The 18,854-nt window shown below is 33.8% G+C and overlaps 1 protein-coding gene across 2 annotated transcripts in view; it reads left to right on the forward strand.

Moving 5' to 3' along the window:
* Positions 1-15,594, forward strand: part of LOC149805576 (egl nine homolog 1-like) — a 31,038-nt gene extending 15,444 nt beyond the window's left edge. For both annotated transcript variants that reach the window (XM_089950205.1, XM_089950204.1), the window contains 3 exons: positions 1,662-1,798; positions 8,005-8,069; positions 11,180-15,594. In XM_089950205.1, coding sequence (XP_089806331.1) covers positions 1,662-1,798; positions 8,005-8,069; positions 11,180-11,244 — 267 coding nt within the window. In that variant the 3' untranslated portion in view covers positions 11,245-15,594. The remainder of the gene's footprint in view (positions 1-1,661; positions 1,799-8,004; positions 8,070-11,179) is intronic.
* The last annotated feature ends 3,260 nt before the right edge of the window (positions 15,595-18,854 follow it).

Genomic DNA, 18,854 nt, shown 5'->3' on the forward strand with positions numbered 1-18,854 from the left:
GAGATTGGAACCTTCGCAGACAGAGATGGTGATCTGTAAAGGTGCGCTCCAAGAGCGCATGGCCGCCCGTGGCCTTTACATTTTATGGATCATCTATTGCTCACACTAACAAAACAGATCAGTGAGCAGTAACTATTGATTTTGACCTTATGGTCGTGGCTTACATGCCCAGGTTAAAGGACATTCGATGCAAGACCTCCTGAAAAAAAAGATAATGTATATTGATTTAGAGCCATATATGCCGAGTCAGTACAGTACAGTATCGTGATGCAGACATTGTGATTCACTTCTGGCGACGCTAACGTGATTGTTAACTGCTTTTTTGCAATTCTGGAAGTGAAATTTAGATCTTAAACAATATAGTTCTCATAGACAACGACAAAACAAGAAAAGAAAAAATTCTAAAAATATGGACGATAGAAGTATGGCTTGATATATCTTAGTAAACCAAAATAACTTGACCAAAACAAGTCTTACTAGAAGTTCGAGGGAGAAAAAAAACAACACCCCTTCCCTAAAAGCAAACAAAAAATAAAAAATTGCAAAGCAGGCAGCGATAAGATCCCAAATCAAGATCGTATGAATTGGTGGTGGTGGTGGTGGTGGGGAGGAACTATTGAAAATTTTTTTTTTTCAATTCAGAAAGAGAAATTGCATAAACAAAACAATAAAGGAATTACTTTTGGATAATGGAATTAGGATAATGGACGAACTTTTGGATAATGGAATAAGGATAATGGATGATAATGTTGCACTGTTTAAAAGCAAAGATTTATATCAAAACTTAAACAAAACAAAAATAAATCTAATTTACAAATTTGAAGCAGTTTTGGCACACAAAATAATAACTTCGGAGATGCAGAAAGAAATTTATGTGAGAGTAAAATAACTTAAGTCTAGTGTGGCTAAGCCTTTTCGGTCCGTCATCAAATATAACTGCAGTTACCAAACACAGAACAAAAACTTTCAGCATCACTTCTACCCAGCCGAAAACAATCGGGTAATATAAGTGCTTTCAAATTTGTACAAATGATGCACGTTTACAATCAAATATAGTCACATTAGTTAAAAATACAAAACCCTTTAAGAACTAATTCTAAAATGCCACTTGACATACTCTTAACAAATTTGACAGAAAGTGTCCTAGTGCCAGAACTTTCAGATTTATGCAAGCAGTGATGTTCCACCATCAAATATGACTGCTAATAGTTAAAACAGAAAACTATTTACACTGTCTTATTAAAAAAAACAACAAAAAACAAACCCCAAACAACTGCTACTGAACAAAATTTAACCAGCATTGACGCAAAGCAACCTGACATAAGGGTCCTTTCATTATTGTTGATGTGTCATCGAATATGGATGCTAATTTCAATCTTGTATTTGATGGCAATCAAATGGAGTTAAGCTTGTTCAATGCTGTTTTGGTTCACAAGAATCATTATTAGGTTTTGATATGGTAAAAGGAAAGAACACATAACCGGTACTGAAGGAATTGAGAGGTCAGAGGTCACTATATTACCCCAAACCACATTTTTTTGGAGATAATAGGAAAAGCTGTAGGAACTGAAAGCTTCAAAGGTTACAGTATTGCCAAAAACTATAATATTTGTTTGTACATAATACTATAAGTGATTTGGTTATTTTCTGTCTTATTTTAGACTGATGGTGGATTGCTGAGAATTTTTCCTGAAGGTCAGAACAGAGTTGCCAATGTAGAGCCCAAGTTTGACAGGTTGTTGTTTTTCTGGTCAGACAGGAGGAATCCCCATGAAGTGCAACCAGCATATAGAACTAGGTATGCACGATGAAAAGATAAAAGCTACTTTTGCACCATTGATGTGAACACACTTCATATGTAAATAACATATTTTCACAATATAATGTTGCTGACAATAGAATAATTATTTATGTTCATGAAATACTTTTTCTCTTCAGATTATTGTTTTTGCGGAATAGCTTTGTAGGAATGGCAATATTTACGTTTTTGGGTTGAAAATTCACTTGCACGTCTTGAAAAGGTAGTGAAAATTTCCAAAATTAAAGTTTTATGCTCACACTTCCAATCATGGAGGTGCAGATTCAGGGCTGACCAATGTTTCCTTTTAACGAAAATGATCTTCTCTTAAGAATTTGGTTGACATTGTTTCTTAAAAGTCCATATTTTCTGCTTGATCAAGCTCATAACAAGCATTCTGTGCTCACTCTTCAGTACTAATAAGCACTTACCAGAGATAGAGTAGACTGGTCTTTGATAAACTCCAGAAAATAGCCGTTTACACAATTGAATTAGTTTATTATTATTGTCAGCTTTTATATTGCTAGATTATAATGGGTGAGTAAAAATTGATCTTTAAGAAATTTTCAAAGTCCAGTATAAAAGCTATGTGATCTGGAGTTGTGTCCCTTGTGTATCTTAAACCTATGGACATGCTTTAAAGCAAGTCATGTGTAGTCATCTTCATTTATGAAATGATGCATCGTAGTGTGAAGAGTTGGAGGAGAAAATTACCTCATTCCAAGAATATTATAATGGAGAAATAAAAATGGGCATACATTAAAGATATTGATTATAATAAATTGGATGAAACACCTATGTATTTTGACTTTGACCTTGGCAAAATGTTGGAGAAAAAGGAGCTAATTCTGTTCACATTCACACAACAGAAACTAAAAAAAAAAAGACTCTCAACCATCGTACTTGCTGTGTCAGTAGCAGTACTACTGCTAGTAATTATATTCAGAGATGTTTGTGAGTTAAAAGGCATCAAAATACCAAATGACTTGGTTGCAACTTTGCAGGATAAAGCCTGGATGCTTTTAGCACTGATGTTACTTTGGATACAAGAAGTGTAAACACGCCCTAAAAGAGAGATTGCTCCTTTTCGGGTTTCCTTTATAACCCACCAGACAGTACTAAAAACGGGAAATGTTGTCCCTGCTGTAATTCCAGGGGGATGTATATAAAACAAATCCAGACACTGGATGTTTCCATCAACAACAAATTTGTCAAGGCTGAATTGTGCAAATGTTGGACTGCTCTGTTAGGAAAGCTGCCAAAGTGCTAGCAAAGAATGAAAACTGCAAATTAACGATCAGAGCAGCTGTTGAACAGATGTTAACAATCAGATCAATAGTGCTATCAAATCATTGGAGGAGTTGCCAGAAAAAAAATCATTCAGTTTGTACTGCATTAGCAATGATAGGAGTGGCTACAAGGGTCATCTGTACTTCAGCGACCTTTTGGTTGTGAAGAGGACCTTACAGAAGATTTATATTGTACTGTAAACACCTCCCATCCCCAGCTTTGGCGACGAGTGAAATCCATTGAGTAATCTTGCTTTTGATTGGTTGAGCTTGCTACACCATGCAGGCCATAATTCTGATCAGATTTTGATCGTAAGTCAAATATTGTCATGATGTTCAATACGTTCAGTGAACAAGAGCAGACTTTTACATCTGAGAAGACATTATTTTTTAGCAGATTTCAACAATACTTGAAATAAGGGCTTATACTGTTGATACAACAGTATGATACATTCATGAGTCTTGATTTTCATGGTTTTGAAAAGAAAAGTCATTTTGTGGGTCCATAGATTAATGGTTTTGTTTGTCAGCATTTGCGTATTTCATGAATTAACCAATTCAGATACACCAAATCTAAGAATACAAAAGAACATAACTATGACAACAACACTTGATAGCCATTTCAATAATTAAAACAGTAATATCCACTATATGAACACAAATCACACACTTGTCAAGATATAACAGTTACACTAAACATCAAAGGCAGCCAACACAACTAACAAATCTAACCAACTAGTCTGTTATTAAAGTACATGTGTATGATCTTTTCCTTAAAACGCTGTCCATAAAGTTGCATCATCAATTACTTCTGATGATCATGACGTTAACGCAGTGGCTTAAGAGTGGTAAAAAATCTACTTAGATCCAGTTGGTTTGGATAATGTCATCATCCCACATGAGAACCAAAATTAATCACCAACTGCCCCTTGCTCAATGCAGATAGAAAGCAATGTCAGCATTTGATATGTTCAAATGGTGAACATGCTCATTAAATTGACAAAAGAAAGGAATCACTCTTTTGTTTGAAACCACCTTATCTAAAAATGAACTTCAATCACTAGACTTTACTTTTAAATCATGTTAGTGCAGATGATTCATGCTTGATAGATAATTGTGGTGCAATTAAAATTTTGGAAAGATCTGGCCTAATTATCAGCGACTTTGAGAATGCTGGACTTGTTTGATTCGAAACTTCGTATTATTTACCTGACAAATGTTTGTATGTACCAGCAGAATAGATTGGCATGACGTTGATTAGTGGTTGTGTCCTAAAATCAGTGAAGATTATGCTTCAGTATTTGTGGTAATTTGTGTACCGTATTTTCCGGCCTACAAGTCGATGCGGAGTATAAGTCGAATTGACCAATTTTGTAAATTTTCCATCCTTTGTCCACATATAAGTCGATTCAGAGTATAAGACGAGACCAGGTCAATAACTTGGCTTTGTATTTTATACTAGTAACTTCCAGTTGCATGAATATTGATGGTATCGTTGTATGATATTCCATATTACCGGCAATCGTGAAATTGCATTACCGATGCTAACATGCTTGTGATTTTACTTCTGAACTGCTATATTTTGTTATCAATTGACACAGCTGAATAAACAGTCCATGCTTGTTTTATTATAATTGAAAGCACATCCATGTTGTAGTTCATTTTATTACCTGTAGTTACGAACGTAACTTACACAAACTTGTCATTTTCTATCGTAAGTTTGAAAGTCACGGACTCCGTTAAATCGATTTGTATATATATATATATATATATATATATATATATATATATATATATATATATATATATATATACATACATATACTATTTTTAAGTGTTTGTTCTGTTTGGACTTGGATATAATTAACATTTTATTACTAATCTATTCAGTGATATACCCCACTATTATCTTTATCGGCGAGTTCGAATACAAAGTAATGGGTATGATCTCTTGTCCTTATAACAAATTTTGTATGGACAATGACTTCAATAAAATGTTGACAGATTTTCATTTCCCTAAAAAAAGCCTCATTTCCCTACTGGCAGCCTTGCTGATTTGACCTGTTCTGTCGATTCTTGCCCTCAATCTGGTTTCAATTATAGCCAAAGCGCTAAGCATGTTTAATTACCGTGTAAATAACACTGCGTAGCCATGTGGTTGTTGTGACAATGTACATCGTAATTAAAACAAGAATGAATTGTTGATTTAGAGGTGTTTATTGATAATTGAATATAGTAGGCTCGTAATACATGAGGATTATCACAATCGTCAGGTAACTCAAAATACCATCTTTTTTCTCTTTGCAAAAGCTACAAATAAAAACCACCCTGAATAAAAGAACGATCTTGTACACGGACAATTTTTTTCATCTCTCACTCTCTCTCTCTCGTGTCTGTGTTGATTCTGTAAGAAAGAAGAGACTGCAACTTTTGATGTTGGGACTCCTATTTTTACCATAACCTTTACCCAGGGATCGTCCTGGGCATCGCCAATGTCGCAAATTGCGATTTTTATTCCTTATTGGCGACAAAAATATCCCATCTGGCAATTTTTTTGGCGAAAGACTTTTTGGTTATTTAATTGTACATATAATCATGGATTTGGACTGGATAAATTACAAGGGAGAACGAAAGGAAGCCACAAACTTGACTAAGCAATGCATTGGAATCAATCTGTTACACAAACAATCCTTAGTTCGTATTGACAACCCCATCTTTACAGTGCATTGTTACATCATAATCTGCTTATGCTGACATCTGGGCTGAGTACTGTATGCTGTGATACAGTCAATCATGCTACCGAACTATACCTACAACTGACCGACTTCTGAAGACGCGAATAGAACAGATACAATTAATTGAATGGCTAATCCTTCTGTTGTTTTTTTTTTTTTACATATACAAAAGTTTTGCTGAACCTTCATAGAAAACTGATTACCATTGAAGTACCGACTACTGCGTATAAATACAAAGCAAATGGAAAAAATCTCAATCACAATTATATGTCGCCAGTGCAGCATTTTACTCATTGATCTTTTCCTTTTGCCATCAATCTGTGTTACGGCTGCAGAGACTTAAACTCCGCAACAAGAAATAGCAAAAAAAAAACAGTTTTGCATAATTAATAACAATTATTTATTTCTCAAAATACAGGAGTGAAAGAATCCCTAACTTGGGTGTGAATTTATGCTTATATATACGGTCTAATATTGCCAGGTGTTGACTCATGTAAGTTTCGTTCGTGGGAATGGAGATCATATTTTGCTTGTTGAGAAAATTTATACAGCATTCAGTGATCATTCTTGGGATTTAGGAAGCAATTCACTACATTTTTTCCGGTGAAGTTTTTACCGGTACAGTAAATTGTTTTCTTTTATTTTATGTTTGAGAAATAAGAAAAAACACGCAGAATGCAAAATAAATAATGACAAAACTTACAAATATAAACGCAGTCATATTAGTTTATGACAATTTATTGACATAGTAATTTAACATGAATTTGTACTTCTGTGTGACCTGTTTTCGATTATGCCGATTATAGAGCATTGTCAATAGCATACCGGATACTGTAATCCATATATAAGTCGATGCAATTTCAATGACACAATCCATATATAAGTCGATTTGGAGTATAAGACGAAGACTGAACTTTCAAGTCAAAAAGTATCAACTTATACGCCGGAAAATACGGTATATACATGGGATTAAGCATGCATGTATATAATGAGATATGCTGTCATGAGAATTAAAATATTTCAATAACAGTTTCACTTGAATGAATAATCAATTTGATGAATATTAAATCTAATTTTCATTTATTATGTCATTTTTCTGTTCTTTTTATTTTCAGTAATAAGTGTTTGACTATCCTATGCTTTTCGCATTACTCTCCTTCTTTGCTTAGTTCACAATATATCAGTTTAAGGCAATGAGTGGAAATTAGAGCTGCTGAATACCATACAGATACATGTGCATTGAAACAATATAAAATGCTTTATAATTCTTTTTTTAAAAGGTTAAAATAAACATATAAAAGCTGATCATTTTAACTAGATTTCAGAAATGATGTTGAGATGTCAAATAACTTTGTTAAATTCAAAGATTGAAATGCAATAAAAATTTGGGGAGGGGGAGGCTTCTTTATCATATAATTATATGTGGCTAATTTGTTGTCTTAAAATTCATGCTTCAGTGCAAACTTGAAAATTGGTACCCAACGAAACTGTATTTTTTATCAGATTCTTTATACATTGTTCTGTATCACCAAGATATTCAATGAGCTTTATTAAGAGTGAGATGAAGTGATCTTGTATTTGATTGGATAAACGTCTGACTCAATTGATAAATTGATTTGATAAATAGGTTAAGTAATACCATGAAGCTGGTGGATCATTAGGTATTAATTTGTACAAAATATTTGTCAGTATCATGGGTACTTTGATTACATGCCTGCCATCGGGCCATTTTTGGTTTCTGAAGTCAAATTTCACTTACGTTTGTACATTTTATTTACAAACTTGAGCAGAAATAGAGGTTATGTCCTGCCTATTCTCGATTGCTGTATTCATATTGCTAGACTAATTGTACATGCACACAGAAATTCAGAAACCTCACATTACTAATGTCACTTGCACTCAAAAATTAATTAGTGGTAATTTGCATGGATACAAACTATCACCTAGATTTGCATTGAACAGAGATTTCTCTGGGTTGTTGTGACTCATTTTGTGTGGCCCGTCTTTGTCCCAATTTGGAAAGAAAAATGGAATCAAAGTTGGATGGCCATCGTAAACACCATTCAGTCATTCTTCCAATGGAATAATTCTTCATTTTATTACAAAAAGCTTCCTTCTCAACTTTTAATGTTTTTATGCTTTCATTCAGTATTTTATTAGTATTTTTTTCATCTGCTTCCAGATATGCTATAACAGTTTGGTATTATGATGCTGATGAGAGGAAAAGAGCAGTGAAAAAATTTAAAGGTAAAAATAAACCCCATTTTTAACTTAACTTCATCCATAACATAGCAATTTTTATTACTAATAAGACAGTTGTGGCAAGTACTGACCACTGTAAAGGAATATAAAGACGTATGTACAGTTTTGGATTGTTGTGACCCACAATTTATTTAAGTGATGTATTGAAACAGTATTATAATTTTAGCTCACCTGGTCATAGTCAACATGAACTTGTGCCCTGGCTGAGTTGGTTGTATATCTCATTGTCTTCTGTCTGTCAACAGTTGGTGGCCATAATCAACATGAACTTTTGTGGCATGGCTCTGTATTGTTCTTTCATTGTCTGTTTTCTGTCTAACAACAGTTGATATTTCAAACTTCTTCTCCAAAGTCACCTTTGCTAACCAAGATACAGATATGTTAACCCATTCTACACCTTGGCAGATTGAGCAGATTTTTCTGTGGTCCTAGTGACACCTGTTAGATTTCATGAGTTGCCTCCTTTAGTATGTAATGCCAACTTTTGCACTTGAACACTGTTTGGACAGTTGAAAGAACCATGCTTTGTGTTTCACTTATGGAGTCAAATCCGACTTCAAGGAAGCATCACTGTAGTTCACAAACTTGCCAGTAATATATAATATAGATGGCTTAAACAGTTTCATTCAAGGCAATAGTTGTAATAACTTTTATTCTTCAGCACTCATCTAGCATCCCTCTGATTTATAACTTAAAAAAAATTGGGTTGTTCCACTTTCTAAACTTTACCTGTGCAAAATTAGCACAGTGGGCTCCTGCACTGGAATCTTCAAAAGACTTAATACATCACCCTAGCTATTGTCAGCCAGTTAAGTAATACATGAAATGGTGGTTGTTTATACCTGACTGCTTTACCTTTAAATTCTCTCTATAGACAGCCCCCAAGGATAGTTCTGTTTAATGCTTATACATGCTTCTTGTTATTAGGATATTTTGAAGTGGAGTTTTTTTTTTTTGGTTTGATTTTGTTGTTTTTGAATGATTACTGAAGGTTGTGTTTTTTAAAACACAACCATGCCAGGCAGTTTGTGAGTACAAAATCATGTTTATAGCATAACACGTATGTAGTGACAGCCTGCCTTTAAAATTATGGTTACCATTATGAAAAATATAAAAACATTTAAACAGGTTCTTGGAAACCAGTAACATTCAAACAAAGTGTTCTGGATAAAATGCTTGTCTGCCATCAAATATTGCTGTTGTGACTAAGCTAGGAAAAAACTTTAAATTAGATCTCCGAAACTGGAATAGAATTTTATTAAAAAAACATGACAGGAAGAATCCCTGTTTGAAGACCTCTCAAATTTGTACAGCCTCCTTTCCATATCTGCTGAACGGAATTTGACCATATTTGACAGAATTTGACCATATTTGACAGAGAGTATATTGGCATTACGATCTTTTTTTTTCTCCACAACTGAAGCCAAACCACTATAAAATATTGGCCACCTTTACTAAAATTATAAAACCCTTTGGATGACTTAGCAAAAAGTCCTACTAAAACAATTGGATGAAAGTTGACAGCATCCTGATGTAGAGGGCTGTAATATTTTTATAACTGATGCTGATTCGCTAGCAGATATGACCACCATTACTAAATATAGAAAATCTCTGAGTAACTTTTTCAAAACTGAATAAAATTTGTTAAATCTTCCAGTATGCCAGTAGATAAGTGCATGGTATTAATGGTATACCAGTTTATCATGGTACACCTATCCCTCGATAAATCACGCACAACGGGGTCCACAAACATAGACCACACTATAAGCGAGGGCATGAGTTGCAGAGAAACCTCCAAAAATTGGAAAAATGAGCTTACGTTGAGAAAACTGGGGGGAGGGGGATACGAAACTGGGCTGTTTAATGACTGAATCCTCATTTTATAATCACCCCTACAAATACTTCCACAAGTCAGTTATCAAGACACAGTCGGCACTTAATTAGGTTTTAAGAGAAAGGCTTGCAGACATAGCTGTTTGGTAGATTGACACATTTTATGTTTAAATACACATTGCATTTGTGATGATTACACTTAAGAGGAACTTAAAGATATAATTAAAAAACAAATTTCACTTTATAAAAGTTATTTAATTGACCTTTAAATATTAATATACTGCTTACACTAGGAGTAAGTGACATTTTCATTGATGGAAATTTTCTTGAATAGCTTTAATTACGGTGTACTAATAATGTTGTTTGGTGATAATGTCAAAATGTTGATTAAAATTTCCAGGTATCGTCTACCATTTTTGACCATAAAATGAGCGATATATTGTTTCAGTTACAAATTTTGATCACAATTTTCTTCAAGTTTAAGAAATAGGGATAAATTTTAGGGTATTTTCTGGTTTTAAAAAATGGGATCCATGCCTGTCCCCACATTATGAGTGGGTTTGCAAGTTATCAGGGGTGAATTATTGAGGGATTGGCTATTTTGTTCCAGTTGTACATTCCACAGTATATTTATACCATACTGATACTTCTGTAGTTTCCATCGGTAATGGATGTAGGGAAATTCATGAGTGATCTTTCTACATATTTAATGATATTAAGAGTATGTTTTTTTTTTTCATGACAAAATACTTTCAAAAAGATCCTGATCTTCTGTAACATAATGCGCCTGCAGATCTCGGTCTTTTTATTTGTTTTACTGATTACTGCGATCAAACTGCATAGACCTAAATCTGCTATCTCATTATGTGATGGCAGAGATCTGGGTCTGTGCAGTTTGCAGCAGGACTTGTAAGCAATTATATAAAATAAGATAGAAAGAACAGAATAAGAAAGTACCAGAAATACTGGGAAATAAATACAAATGACTGGTGTATGTCCCTGGAAAGGCATTCTGCTGGATCAAGAAAGAAGGCCTGAGACTTTACATTATGGGCTTGTATCTGATGATAAATTAGATAGAAAAGGAATATGAACATTTAACTTTATGTGAGTGTGGGTGAAATACAGTTGTTATTGTTTAGAGTTTATGCTAATGAATAATAAATGTTGAATTAGAAACTGAACTGGTTTTTGTATGAGTTTAACAGGATCATTAATAATTTTATTTTGATGATGCTAAAGTGGAAATTTCTTCATTTCAGATTCTCATGATAAAAGAGGAGTTCAGCCATTGTCAGCTGCAAAGTCCGATTTCAGAACTTCTTAGAGGCATCCCTAGATGACCCAGACAAATGTGAAATCCTGTGGGAGTTATCCCAAATCAGCAGATAGAGAACGGGAACTGAGGATATTTCCCTACCTGAAGAACTCAATGTACTGTATGTGCTTGTGTACAAGTCAAGTACAGTTGCAAACAGCATGGACCCTTATCTGTTGTCGCATAACATGCTGGAAGATCTGGGTCTAATTTTGTTTGTTCAACTGATTACTCCTAACAAACTGCATACATCCAGATATGCTGGTGCATATGTGATAGCAGATCTGGGCCTGTGCATATTTGAGTTGGATCTGACTTGCACATGAGTATATATCGTATTACTATGGAGAAAGACGTTTTCTAATCTAAAAATTATGGACATGCACTTACAGACGAAGAGGGATACATCCATTAGAATGGATTACCTAATTCAGCTGTATGTCTGTATATGTTAATTCTTGTGGACATAAAATCATTCATTACATTGTAGTAGAGACTCGGAAAGAGTTGTATTTTTCAGAGAGAACCATTTTCTTTAAAAATCACAAACTTCTTAGAGATCATTTCAAGTGTCATTCTGGCTGATTTACCAAAAGTTACATTGTATAATTGCTACATTTGCTTGTTGAAACTTGCCAATGGCTACACTTTCAAGTAATAGTAAGGGACCTTAGGAATTGGTTTGTCAGGAAAAGAAATGTATTGTTTATACTCGCTTATAGGTCAAGTCCAACTACAAACTGTACAGACCCAAATCCGCTGTCACACAATGCGCTGGCAGATCTGAGTCTGTGCAGTTTGTTAGGAGTTAACAGTGGAACAAGCAACATAGACCCTGGTGTGTTGGAGCAGTATGCTAAGGTAGATCAGGATCTTTGTTGTTACAAAAAGTTACATTGTATAATTGCTACATTTGCTTGTTGAAACTTGCCAATGGCTACACTTTCAAGTAATAGTAAGGGACCTTAGGAATTGGTTTGTTAGGAAAAGAAATGTATTGTTTATACTCGCTTATAGGTCAAGTCCAACTACAAACTGTACAGACCCAAATCCGCTGTCACACAATGCGCTGGCAGATCTGAGTCTGTGCAGTTTGTTAGGAGTTAACAGTGGAACAAGCAACATAGACCCTGGTGTGTTGGAGCAGTATGCTAAGGTAGATCAGGATCTTTGTTGTTTGCAGTTTGATTTGACTTACAAGCAAGTACATACAGTAGTATATTTATAACAATGTGACTTGCATATACTGTTGCAATGAGATTCTTTAAATTAAATAGCACTGAAAATTGAGATCCAGCTTTAATGGGAAGAATGCAGTTAGTATACAAGAAATATACACAAGGAAAGTAATATTGAAAGAATTGGCAGGCTTTTGCTGGAAACATTGTGGTGAGATAGGCTTGTGTCAGACCTTGTAGGAAAAGCAAGTAAAGCCATATTTTTTATTGGGATATCTTAAATGTAATAAAAGGGCCAGATAATCAAATTGTAAATGTAATAAAAGAACCAAATAATCACCTCGCTTTTTTATTCATTTTCTATCTTTTCTTCTAAAAAGGTGGGAAAAAATACAGATTCATAAAAAATGTACATGTCAAGAAGATTATGTTACGTATGCTGACTTTCATAAATATATGGTTTGGTAATTTACTTATCCATAGTTTGATACATTTATAATATTGATATGTAGAATCATTCATCATTAATACTGCCTTTTTAATATGCTTTACATCATTAGTCATCTTAATTGATTAAAATGCGAGATAAGTAGTGTGAAAAATGTATGTTCGATTGGTACAGAATGCCTTTACAGCAGTGTCGAGGAAAGATACTGTAATTATTCTGATTTAGTCTGTGCTCTAAAGTTGACATCTATCATATTGAAAGGGGCCAAAATATCAGGCCAAAATCTGAATAATTTTGGTATATTTCCTATTTCAGTACCACCTAATAATTTATTGTCTTATAAAATTCATTAAGAGCTTGCATAAAGTGTGATGAGGGTGTTCATTGTTTTGTCCCAGCTCTCAGAGGCTCATTATGATTCCAGTAAGCATTAATATCATTATCTGACCTTCTAGCATGTCAAGATGAGATTATATCTGTGTGTTTTAATATAGAAAACAATCATTATTTCAGTTAGTAAACAATCTTAGAACACTTTAATATTTTCCAGTTTAAAATGATCGCTTGAAGTTATTATATCCGTAATTACATTAAGTTCATTCTGCAGAATAATTATGGTTGGCACAAAAATGGCAGCCATTTCAGAGATTAATTTTAGTGGTTATCCCAGAAGATAGCCAGACCAAGAACATGTCATAGTATGTGCTTAGAGCCTGATTACCAATTGCATTCCAACATCGATGCCTTCCATCTTAAGTTTGTTTTCTTCATAAACTGTAAGAAATTTAGTCCAACTAACTTTGCCTTTCCAAGTTATTACTTCGCAAATAGATTGTATAGCTGATATTACTAAAGCATTTACTACTCACAGAAAAATCTTGTATAATTACCATGGAAATGAACACTGGTACTGTAATACTAAATATTTATCTATATGCCACACATATCCACTTATTAATGCAAACCTAACTCAAACCCTAAACAGCATAGACCCATTTCTGCCATCATATAAAGCTTTGTAGATTACAGACATGCATTTTACTTGAAATTGTGAGTAGACTATACATTATAGAGCTGTCTACGGATTATGTGGCAACAGATATGGGTCGACTGGTTTACCGTTGAGTGGGCAGTATTTACAAATGAATATGGTATAATTCAGTCTCACAAGTTTTTAAAATGTCTTGTGACATTTAGGGTCTTGGTATAAAAATAAGGTATATTGTGACTGTGTTGTCTAATTTAAGTTAAGATAGATCTATGCATTATGAAAAATTGTGTTAATAATTTCTTTGTGAAATTTTTAATAACTTAAGCATGCTTCTTGTTATTACAATATTAATAAACAAGTTAGTAATGGATATAAGTATATTTTGTGAACATGATATAAGTAAGGACACATTCACTTTCAGAATCCTCCAGTATTTAACTGTTTTGAAAAACTATTGTTTTTTTACATAGTTAATTTGGCAAACAATCCAGAATCACTTAAATTCTTTGTAGGTTACATAGTTACTTTATATACTTGCCTATAAATCGAGTCCAACTGCACACAGTGTAGATCCTGATCTCCTGTAGTGTAATGTACTTATATTGTTTTTTCTACTGATTACTCATAATAAACTGCACAGATCCAGATCTGCAAGAGCATTATGACATCAGATCTGGGTCTGTGCAGTTTGCAGATGGACTTGTATTATAAACAAGTATGTATGGTAATTGTCCAACTAATCCAGAATCACTTAAAAACTAAGTAGGTTGATGCGTGTTTACTTGAGCTATTGTTAGTTTAATATTTTTCTCAATAATAAAGCTCATTACATAGATCAGTATGGAGAAAAAGTACTCTAATTATCTATTAAATAACAGTTTTTAACATTGCATAAAATGTGCATAGGTTGAAGATCATAGAATCCTTTTATTAAATATGAAAAGTTATACTTGTGAGTGAATTGTTGCAATAATAAAGAATTGTTGCGATGCTGTTTTTTCTGTAACAGAAAGACCACTTGACCAGTTTACTGCAGGTCATGAATCGCTGAAGATTCTCAAGGTCTGTGTGTACAGTTTGGTGAGTGTATCATCATCTCGGAGGACTGGTACCAAGATTATTAAACCTGTACAAGCAGTTGTTATTTTCATTATTTGTTAGTAGACAGTTCACAAATACTTCTTTTAAATCCCATTTCTTCGAGCTCCTATGCTGTGATACACTTTGATAACAAATGGTGTCACATTGACAATGTTACAGTATAATAAGTCATGAACTGCACAACAGGTGCTGATTTCAGAAAAGTATCCTTAAATCCCATCCTAGCAAAACTCAACAATTTAAAATGATAGCAAACGTTGCATTTTTTAATTATTAAGTTGTATTTTAATCAACAGGAATGACTTTCATTTACTGAACACTAACATAAGATTTATTCCCAGATTCACCTTAAATCGTGCAACTTGGGAGTTTCTAAGTGTGAACCCATTATACGAATAGTGTTCTATTTTGTCAGAATACGACACCAGTCTAAAAGGACAGATTCATGCTCTTTACATAATGTGACAATGTTATTTTGCATGAAGCATCATGAAGTTGTTGTTATATGTTACAAGCACAAGTTTATATATAAAAACTTTTTGTTAATGACGTTATGTGACAGTAAGTTACTTTGCTGTACAGATCACGTTTTTGCCTCATTTTCATGAATTAACTGTTGTTAATAAACACATTAATTGTGACTAACATTTTTTCAGTCCTTTTTTCTATTATGTTTGTGCCAGCTGTTGCAATTTACATCAGTAGTGAGAAAATATCATCTGTTACATGTGTCTGTTTATGTCAGTATTTTTATACACTGCATTTTGGCACAGCATATTCTATCTGTCCAGTAACATGATAGTCACATCTGAGGCATCTGCATTTGGTTAACATAACATCTGAATGAAGACTATTGATTCTGAGTTCAAAAGTCAAGGTCACTGACTGAATGAAGAAAAGTTTTTTTCACATTTATTGATTTTAAGGTACAAATGTCATCACTGGCTGAGAGAAGATAGATGGATTTTACTTGACAAGTCAAGTTTTAGACCATGTATGTTGACTAAAGTTTGTGGAGGGATTACATTTGAGGTATGGAGGAGGACTCTTTTTTTAGGGTCAAAGGTTAAGGCATTTTTGAAATTTAAAAAAGGGCTTTACATTGTAACTTTTCTTCTGGAGTAAGTTTCTAGACCAAACTTTGTAGATGACTTGTATTTAATAAAGAAACCTATAGATGCAATCAAAAGTCATGGTAAGTCTAATTAGAAAATAATGGTTTCTGCACAGTAAGGTTTAAGACTACATTAGCAAAATGTCTAGGTCATTAATACTCGTTAGTTAATAATTACCCAAGTTTTCTGTACTTGAGTCTTCTGGTGCATACACAACAATCTGTTAAACACGGTTGGGTATTGTGTACCATTCATGATACTCTAGTTCATGTAGAGCAAGCAAATTTTTTTTTTAAATGCCCAAAATATAAACTATTTCTAGAAATTCCTCTTGCCAGTTTACCCATGCAAAAGTTCCTAAGTGCAAACAACAATGATCCTGATCTGCCATAGCATAATGTACCAGCAAATCAGGATCAATACTGTTTGTTCTACTAATTACTCCTAGCTAACTGCACAGACCCAGATCTGTGGGTCCATTTGGCAACAGTAGAGCTGGGTCTGTTAAGTTTGCAGTTGGACTTGACTTGTAAGAGAGTACATACAGTATATACCATAATTAAGGTTAATTAGTCCTTGAGTAAAATATTTCATAAAAATCCACTGCCATCTTCTGTTCTATGTACAGTGTGAGGGATGTTTACAGATAACAAACCAGTGGATGTAGAATTCTGGGAAAAGCAGCAGCAAATGAGTTTTTCTTGCTCTTTTCATTGTCTAAAGTTATGAGAAAATCTTCACTATAGTGAATACACATGTTGTACCATAGAGTGCACTTGTACATGAAAATACAATTTCGTTATAATGAATGATTTTATATGGACCCAAAATTGTTCATTAATAGTGGAAATCATAACAGGAGTGTCTTGAATCTTTTTCTTTTTCTCCAAGCTGAATGCAGTAATGGTTTGGCCCTTAAGCAGTTGTGAGAAAATCCCTAAAGGATCTCCCTACTTTGACACGGTCCTGTTTTGTAGTTTCTTAGCTTAACAAAGAAAACTTAGCTGGTGTAGGGAATTGTAATCAGAACCTCTCTCAACCAAGTTATACATACCACTTTGATCACAAATTCCACAAATTCGTGCCACTAATTAGCATTGCGTTATCTTTATAATTGAAAATCAAATATTTTCTTTTGAAAATTTTACCACTTTGTCAGAGTAATATTTGGTTCATAGTGAAGTTTTCAAAAAAACTGTTAAAAGATAGTAAAGATTTGATAGCTTAAATAAGAATCTATACTTGCTTATGAGTCCAACTGCAAACTGAACAGATCCAACGTGCTGTCCTATAATGTGCTGGCAGATGCAGTTTGCTAGAAGTAATTAGTAAAACAAAACCATATAGAACTGGATCTGCCAGTGCACTGTGCAATGGCAAATCAGGGTCCATGTCTTTTTATAGTTGGACTTGTACAAAAGTATAAAATTGATCAAGGTGTCAGATCATGAGCTAGCCCAGTATTATAGTCCAACAGCAGCTTCACTCGACATTATTATGTTATAAATAAAACGGCTTATAGTTTGAGTGTGGAAGTAGTCCATTGGAATGTTGAATGAACGCCAGAATGACAGCTGGTGGTAGATAGGTGAAGCATGCAGCTTTGTCGATCTCAAGATCTACACGACAGCCTGGTCAACAAGTTGTCTCACTAACTAAACCACTATGTCAGATATGATACTCTAAGGCAATCCTTATTCTACACAATGACAATACTGTTAATCTTCAACTAATCATATAATTAATGATGATGATAAAATGATAAAGAATTTAAAGATGTCCTTGTAAGAGACAATTTCAGGGGAAAAACGATTTTGTAAAAAAGTTTTCCTGTGTTTATATGTTTATATATATATAGAGAGAGAGAGAGAGAGAGAGAGAGAGAGAGATACAAACAAATTGCAAAAACACAATTATTAATATAAAAAGTTTATTAAAATAGTATGATGCTTCCCTCTTAATTAAACAAAATTTTACAAAGGTCCTTCTTTATTTTGTTTTCCTGTAAAGTTTCAAATAATTAATACCAGTCACTGAAGGTATGCAGAAGATTATATTTAAATCACTAGGAATGTAACTTTTGTGCTGAGACTTTCCTCAGTTAACTCTTTAAAGGTTTCTATATGAATGATGAATTATTCTAAAATAATTTGACAGTTTCCAGTTTTTATTAATCAGACTCTCGATTGTTTTGTGGCACCAGCCCTGCTTAATTTGATGGATATGTGTCACTATTTCCAGGTCACTGAATTAGGCCATGCAGTTCAACTGATCCATAGTATTACATGTACATTTCAAATACAAGAATGTTTGATGTTGGCTTACTATGAGCAACCAAACGCCAGAGGGATGTAATTATCATTTCTGGTTTTACTGTAACATATTAGTTTTTTATTCTAACATTTGCTGAGAATCAAGCCATTTTATTTTAAATTGTCATAATAACACTGAATAGGCATTTTTTCACTCACTGTGAAGATGTTGTGTTGTCAGCATGCTTGCAAACTTGTCAATTTGCCATGTACAAGAGAGAGCAGTCTAGTTTGGGGCTGGTGATTTGCCTTTTTCGAGGTGTGGTATATTTCCTTTATAAGCAGGGCAAAGGCACCAGAATTATTTGAGAATTATGTTTCCTGAACCACTGGAGCTGTGGTGACCCAGTAGTTAGCGTGCTCGATTATGACAAGATGTGTGTGGGTTCAAATCAAATCATTGGATCAGCCCTTGGTGAGGCACTTTTATTTTATGCCAAGAGCTTGATACAACATTCACATATTTCTGTGCCA

The sequence above is a fragment of the Sinohyriopsis cumingii genome, chromosome 2 (genome assembly GCF_028554795.1).
Source record: "Sinohyriopsis cumingii isolate HCF-2022 chromosome 2, ASM2855479v2, whole genome shotgun sequence".
NCBI lineage: Eukaryota > Metazoa > Mollusca > Bivalvia > Unionida > Unionidae > Sinohyriopsis > Sinohyriopsis cumingii.